The sequence below is a fragment of the Electrophorus electricus genome, chromosome 12 (genome assembly GCF_013358815.1).
Source record: "Electrophorus electricus isolate fEleEle1 chromosome 12, fEleEle1.pri, whole genome shotgun sequence".
NCBI lineage: Eukaryota > Metazoa > Chordata > Actinopteri > Gymnotiformes > Gymnotidae > Electrophorus > Electrophorus electricus.
In genome coordinates, this window is record NC_049546.1 from 20,596,352 (window position 1) to 20,604,773 (window position 8,422).

General features: G+C 36.6%; 1 protein-coding gene across 1 annotated transcript; it reads right to left on the reverse strand.

Moving 5' to 3' along the window:
* Nucleotides 1–5,448: 5,448 nt before the first annotated feature.
* LOC113569111 lies at nucleotides 5,449–8,147 on the reverse strand. The gene is made up of 5 exons (XM_035531952.1): nucleotides 7,971–8,147; nucleotides 7,350–7,685; nucleotides 6,400–6,516; nucleotides 6,203–6,246; nucleotides 5,449–6,055 (listed from the first exon to the last, which is right to left on the reverse strand). The coding sequence occupies exons 1-5, from the start codon at nucleotides 8,059–8,061 to the stop codon at nucleotides 5,930–5,932; spliced, it is 714 nt and encodes a 237-aa protein (XP_035387845.1). The 5' UTR covers nucleotides 8,062–8,147; the 3' UTR covers nucleotides 5,449–5,929.
* Between the last annotated feature and the right edge of the window lie 275 nt (nucleotides 8,148–8,422).

Consider the following 8,422-nt stretch of genomic DNA (forward strand, 5'->3'; position numbering starts at 1 on the left):
ACACTTGGTCAGACTGCTTGGAAGTTAGATGTTAAAAGCACTAAATAGGCTTTGCTTTTTGGACTCACATCATTGGTCTCCACATGTCATGAGACCTCTTTCCTCCTGCATGTTTGTAACACAGCTTGGCCACCAGAAGTCAGTGGTGAAAAGTGAAAAAAGCTACTCTACTAGAAATCTTGACAAGAACAAAGGTTGTTTATTATAATCATTTTTATCAAAAGAAAGAATGAAATGCAATTGAACTGGGATAGAAAAATAAACATATAATGAATGAAATAACACGATTGACTTAAGAAGTCTATAAATATTGTAGAAATTGAAGAAACTGTTTTCATGTCACATGAGAAATTGTCTTGTTTAAAGAGGCCATACAGAAATATCAACTGCTCCCCGATCTTAACTTTGTATTTATGGATGTTTAGCATTCTTAAATGGTCACACTGTGAATCATTTTATCTTGGCAAGCAAACATTTTGTGGCCATTTCAAGCTTTCAAGTTTTTTCTCAGGACAGATATATCCTGTGGCACTTTACATGTACATCATCAACTGGAAATATGAATCTTGTAGTTTGTTAGTGGAGTCAGCAAGTTTAAATCAGCATGAAGACTACACAAGTATGTATGATAAAGACAGGAGCATGTAGGCTAAAGTCAAGGTTACACATTTACAGTGCTAGGTGCTCAGCAAATATAGCCAGAAGCTCACCACTCACTAAAACCAGGTCTCTGAAAAATTACTTTAGCCAATGGTCCAAATATTCAGACTGTGCAAGAATGGATGAATGTCTATAAAATTAATGCAATTCCAAAATGGGAAAAAGCCAAGCACTCTCATAAATAAAGAGTTGTATTCTGTTCAAAACTTCTCTATATAGTAAACTTCTCAAAACTTTGCTATAAAATAACATAGCAAATACTGCAAACTTGTACATCAAAACTTTGTTCCTTTAGAGGCTTAGGTGACAGCCCAGTGATAAAAAACGTCTCATTCCTTTTGAAATGAATGATATATATGTTTATTGAAAAATGATTTCTTGATCAGAAAGCCAAACAATTGCCTTTTTTAGCCTGTGAGGGAATTTTGCTTAAATGTAGGTGGGAACATATTTGGGTGGGGGCAAACTGAGTTTTAAATTTGTAAACCAAACCAACACCTCATAAATGAAGTGCTCACAACAGGGATGTTGACTGAAACAGTCTGATAGACTGACATTTGTTTCAGTTGTTTGTTTGTTTTTTGTAGATCTGTCACACCTCTAGCAGAACTGAGTCAAAAATATTGCCATTACAATGAATTTAGAAGACTTAAATTTCATGATTCTATGAGTTCACTGGCTTTCAAGATGTTTTGTTGTGTAATGGATTATACCGTTGTTATACTACTGTCACGGTATGGCCCCTCCCCCCAAACATTTCCCTGTGTGTGTGTGTGTGTGTGTGTGTGTGTGTGTTCGTCTGTATGGCTATGCCCTCCTTGTGTTTCACACCTCCTCCTCATTGTGTTTTGTTAGCGTGTATGTATATAAGTCTTGTGTTTGAGTCTTTGTGGGTCGATGTTTGAACCAAATAGCCTGCGTGCTATGCTCGTATTTACGTGTCTAAATAAAAGTTTGTGCTTGTCCTACGAATCCGCATCCTGCTCAGCCTCTTCAGCACAACTACATACAGTGACAGGAGGGAATTTTAGGCAAGTTTAGAGGAAAGCCTGTGGACCTCACCTTGTCTGTGGGAGACATTTTTGCAGTGAACTTACAACACATCATTAAATGTCTCCAGGCGTGTACTCTTGTTACGTCTGTTTCTATGAGATTATAAAAGCCTACCACTCACTTCCCTCTAACTTCTCCACAAGGTACAGGGTCTTAAACTGTACTCTTGCTGCATTCCTTCAGAGACAGGCTTCATATAACACTCGCTCTCCAGTACAGAATGTCCCAGTAATGATCTACATAGTATTGAAGGTTTCCAAATTATGTTTACTTAAGGTAGAGCTAGTAGAGAGCTATCAGTTCATTGGTCAGTAACAGTGGAGTACACACAGTCTTCAGGCTGTCCTCTTTTTTCTCTGCCTCTTGTGGTTTTCCTCTCGTTGAAATGTAATGCAGCATAATTCAGATCTGAGGATTGAGGGTCCTGTGGGATGGGCATAGGAGGTTACACAGAACCAGTGACACTGCAGTGTAACTGTGACCTTGATTCTTTCATATATAAAGTCATGGCATGTATGCACGGCTGTGTGACTCATACCTCTCTGACTGTCTTCCTTATTGTAGCACATTGCTTAATTCTCACTGTAATAAAAAAAAAAAGTGCAATTCAATGGCTAGATTAGGAAATGTGTATCTCCTTTATCCCTTATAGCAATTAGTAATTTGTCTATTTAGTATTTATGTATAATGAATATGAATATGAGATACATATGACCACATACAAATGTAATTTAATCTAATTAAAGGTGTTGTATAAGGTTTAGCTATATGTTAATAAACACTCACCACTAAAATGTTCAGTTTCTCTGATTAAAACTGCTTGAGCAGAAATGACAAGCACACACACTCCCAGAGCTGCTCCCAGGAAGATCACTACTGGATCCACAGGCCTTGCCGCAAGAGATTAATTCTGAAAAAAACAAACAAAAAAAAAAAAACCTACACATAAATGAACTTGGGATAAGGTCACACGCATAAAACAACAGATATATTGGTGATCTTTTATCCACAAGGCTCTGCACTGTGTGATTTCATCAGATATTCTTACAATTGAGTACAAATAAAATGGATGTCAATGGATTCTGTAAAGAATTCTAAAAACACTGTGCATGTATGTATATTGACACTACATGACTCCCTCCTACAAGACATCTCCCTGTGTGTGTGTGTGTGTGTGTGTGTGTGTGTGTGCGTTCATTTGCATGGACACACCCTTCCCATGCATCATGTCTGTTCCTCGTTTTATGTCGTTACTGTGCAAGTATAGAAAGTTTTGTTCTGTTGTTGATGTTTGTCAGTGTTTGACCTCGTTAGCCTGTGTGCAGCACTGTCTTTGTTGTGTGTGTTAAATAAACTTTATCGTGTTCTACACGATTTGTTTGTACATCCTGCCAAGCCTCCCGAGTTACATATATAAAGTTTATTTTTAAAAATACATATTAATTATAATTTATGTTTGTTTAATTATAATCATTTTATTTAATTATTATAATATTATAATTAATATTTTTACAAATATTACATCAGCTTCATTGCCCAAAACAAAAGCAATTAAAGTGTATTAGTTATAAAATTAGTGAAAATCATCATCATCATCATGATCATCATCATCATCATTTGAAATAGGTAAAGTAAAGTTTCATGTTGCATTTACATATAAAAACGGAAAAACGAACTGGCAATACCAACATCTCAGAATGTACTTCTCATGCACATGTAATGCTTGGCCCTGTTGTGCATGTAGTTTAACTGGCAAATAAAGGAGCTTTATATTTTATCTAAGAGCTTAGGCGTTCTCAATTTTTCATACAGTAAAACAACAGAATAACTGGTTTTGCCTGTTCACACGTGTCTATAATGCCTGGGTTGTGTTTGTAATGTCTGGCTTCTTCTGTACCTGTTATTGACATTAATGTTTCATTTACTGATGCGCTGTTCTAAAATCTCTTAATGATTCCAGCGGCTTGTCTTACTGCCAAATCCTGATAATACAGCAATTCATCTCATACTGCTGTCTGCTATTGTTATGAGTGTAAATGATTTCAGGATGGGAGTCCCATTTCAGGATAGGAATAGTTCCACTGGAATGTGTAACTTTTTTCCAATTTATTATTCCACAGAAGTAAATTCCTTCATCATTTTCCTCCATATGTTCAATTTGTCAGAGAAATGCCATTTGTGATTCTCTACAATTTGAATCTTGAACTGGGAAAGTCAGGTGAAAGTTTGTATCTATATGTTCTAACCACGTTCCCACCTCCTGAGGCAGTTCTCCTAATCTTTGTTTGTACAAAGTTACAGGACCATTAACAGAGCTGTCTGGAAATGTGCAGTTCAGAGAAACGGTTCACCAGGTTTGGCTGAAACAAATGATGGTTGGGAAAGATCCATATCTTGAATGTTGGCTACAAAATGAATTTGTCAGAGCGAACACAGCAAAGAAGGATGAAAATATAAAAACAAATAACATCTATTATAACTAAGATCAGTTGGGAATTTTTATACCTTTTGTTAATAGAGTGTTTAAAACTTACCTAATTTGTAGAAAAATAACAAAAATAATCCATGCAGAAGTCATCCTTACAGAACAGTAACTGCCACTTGTTAGTAACTAGTTTAATGACAAAAGCAACAAAGCTGTTGGGCTTGCTGACTTCAAGAGAGGTTCCCCTCATTGGTTAGCACTATTCATGAGATATCTTAATATTTCCATTCTGTCTGCCTATTTGTAACACAGTTTGGCCTCCAGAAGTCAGTGGTGAAAAGGACACCAGAAACCTACTAGAGCAGAGGCAATGTGCTAATGAAACATACTCATATTAAAACACAAACGCAATGTAGCACAAAAAGGATCTGCAGATGAAACATATACAGACAGGTAGAACTGAGCTTCACTCGAAACACAGCTGAAGTTGTGAACACTTGTGTGGAGAAAATAACACAGCTCAAGTAGAAAAAGAAGAAGCATCAAAGAGCTTACCATGGGAACACGTTCCTTTTTAGAGCAAATTAACATGTACTCCCCTAAAAATAATGTTAGTGAAACTTGTCTTTGGTTTGTTAAGACTTTTGACCACTTGATTTATGTGCACTACCAGGTGAGCTACAGGAGTGTGTTACTATGGAAAGCTACAGGAGTATGTTAATATATTTCTTTCTCATTACTTGTGTGATTTAGGAGTCAGTAAGTGTAAACCAACATGAAGGCTAAAGAAATGCTTATAATGGCTAAGACAAGAGCATGAACCAAGAATACACATTTACAGTGCTGAGTGCTCAGGCAATGAAGTAGAAGCATATCACTGATTAAAAAAGACCTCTGAGCAACAGCCAACTGTCCAAAATGGAGGTCTGGACACACACACACACACACACACACACACATACACACACACACACACACACACACACACACACACACACACACAAACAAAAACAAACACATCAACAACAAAAACATATAGCAAATAATGCCAAGAAAATTAAATTGCTCTATTCATTGGTTCATATTATATATATTTTTGAAACACTGGGAGACCTAATACAAGACTTAATTAAACTCTGTGTGTATGTTTAGATGTACTAAACAAATAAAAGTGTCTAACCAAATATTTCAGCTTGGTTGAGTGTTGCTATGGCCATTCATCTCAGTCCCTCACAGTTCTTCAACTGTAGCTCCCCACTACAAACATCAGATAGTAACTAGACTCAGAGTAGCAAAACCACAGGGTTTATTACTGATGAATCCATGGGGATTATATATACAGGAACATTTGCATTGAGGAACCAAGCAGCAGATAATGTAAGAAGCAGAAATGTATTTGACTCTGAAGCAAAACAATACAACATCCTTAAGAGAACACCCACACACTCTACAGGAATCTAGTAATATATTAAAATATTAAGTATAATTCACTTGTCTGTATTATTTGTCTTGGAGACTTGGGTAAGAGCACAGGGTGTTGAGAAACTCTCATTTCATTGATCCGTGAGCTCTTTTATAGTCAAACCTTTATAGAGGGGCAGGCCTTATGAAGGAACGCCCACTCACTGTCCCTTCAGTTCTGCACCTCTTCATTAAGTTCTTTAAGAGCAGTTTCCAAATGACAGTCAGTCCGCAATGCTGAATGTACCAATGATAATGTACACAGTATTGAACGGAGAATTTTTCCAAACTACACTCACTTAATGAAACAACTGACTTGGACCTCACAAATTAATGTGTAAGAGCAGAGTACAACACTTCAGCGTATAGGCTGTGTTCAGTCTGTCCTCTCTTCTCGTGCCCTCGTCTGGGTTTCTCCTTAGGGGCCGAATAATTCAGCTCCAGAGATTCATGGTCCTGTGAAAGCAACATTTAAAGATAAAACAGGAAATGTTGGAACCACTGAACTGCCACTGCAACATAACTGTGATAATAATTCCTACTCATAAAAGGTGACGTTATGACATGTACAGCCATATTTATATACGGCTGTTTGCACGTTACCTGACTGGTGGTCTTCGTATTCATAGAATCATATTGAAGTAACACTGTAGTGGCACAAAGAGCAATTTATGACTTCCCACATCCCTTCTCTCCAGTCTGTTTAATAACTACACTCACTGAACTGGAGATATATTTTAGGAGTAAATATTCCTGTTTTTGGGTGTTCTTTTAGCTACACATTGTTAATAAACACTCACCACTACAGTGTTCACAGTTTCTCCTTTTACAGATTAAAACTGCTTGAACAGAAATGACAAGTACACACACTCCCAGAGCTGCTCCCAGGAAGATCACTACAGGATCCAGAGGACTGGCTTTGGTATAAAAATGAACAAAACTGTAAGCAGATGCACACGTGTAAGATCACAAATGTTCATGCAGGAAGCTCTTTGTGCTACCGACTTCACCATCTCAAGCAACGAGAGTCATACTCACAATCATTAGTTGATGCAAAACAGGAATTCTAAAATTACTGTACACAAATGTATTTGTGATCAGATCAAAAAGAAATGCTATTTTAAACAGTCTGGGCATTTTGTCTGAATAGCTCTACACAGTGCAATCTCACTAGATATTTCACAAACTTAAGCAAGGCTGTAAGATAGGGATTTTGAAAACACTGCACAAATGTGTTTGTTACAAGATAACAACCCTGAGCTAATTTTCTGTTTTACCCTCTCTATGTACTTTATTCAAATACCTCTTAACAATGAACTTTCACTAAATATTAAGAAATTATGAGCAATCGGGATATCACAAGATTCTGTACAGAATTCTGAAAATACAAATATTGCTCTTATTGTATGTGCACATTTAATGCATGGACCTGTTTTCTACTTACAAACAAAGGCACAGGTTTTTTGTAGATTTCACCTAATGAAAAGAGGAACCTACATATATATATATATATATATATATATATATATATATATATATATATATATATATATATATATAATATGTAGGTTCCTCTTTTCATTCTGTACAGAATTCTGCAAATACGAATAATAGCACTGAATGTTCTGTCCATACACATGTAATGTATGGCCGTGTTGTAAATTTAAATTAACTTACAAATAAAGGCATTGTTTTATGAATTTTTACATTGATAAAACATTTAAACTAAATTAAATATTTAAACACTTACTCAGACCCACTGCCGACCCATTTCCAAGAAGGATCTTGCCACAGGTGGCCACAGCGCAGTAGTAAGTGGCAGTATCAGAGAGGCTGAGGACACGCTTGGAGAGGTTGTACACACAGCTATGTGGAGAAGAGCTGATCTCACACTGATGGCTGCTGTTGTGATGAGTGTAAATGATTTCAGGATGGGAGTTTCCTGCAGCAGCTCTGAACCAGAGCACTTGGAGTTCTGCTGTTCTCCTCTCAGAGAGGACAGTGCACTGCAGAGACACTGACTCTCCTGGGGGAACCCTCCCCAACACTGGACTTTGGACCACCGATATGTTTAAATGAGCACAACCTAGTTGAAAGGATGTAAAAACTTTTAGACATATTTGGACCATTAAGGTACATCAGAGCATGCCATCAAATCTGCATGTATTTACTGAAGATGAATATTTTATACATAACAAAATGTAGATAAAAATAATAAGCAAAACAGTTTTATTGCAGAACTAATGTCATCAAAGTTAAAATGTATTTTGTAAAATCACAAATTTTTCTAAGAATAATAGAAAATTAAATTAAAATTCCTATCTGCATGGCTTTAAACACATTGAATTAGGGGTTTGTGTTGTTTTATTACCTTTCAGAGTTAAGAATGTTCCAGTGGAAAATGTAACTTGTTTCCAGGTAGACATTCCACAGAAGTACATTCCTTCATCACTGCTTTTCATATGAGGAATTGTAAGTGAAATGCCATTCGAGATTCTCTCCAGTTTGATTCCAGAACTGTGGAACTCAGGTGCGACTTTAGCCTCATTTGTTAATATATTTACCACCTCCTGAGGCATCTCTCCCATTCTTTGTTTGTACCAAACCATTAAACTGCTGTGGTCATTGTCCGAAAATGTGCAGTTAAGCGTAACAGCTTCTCCTGCCGTCACTGAGACAAATGATGGTTGGTAAGACCCCACAGCTTGAGCCAGAGCTTAAAAATAAATTTAAGTCAGATGAACACAATGGGAAAAATTAAAAAGTTCAAATAGTTAAATATCTAATAGCAATTACTCTAAAGAACAGCTTCTGTAAAGCTTT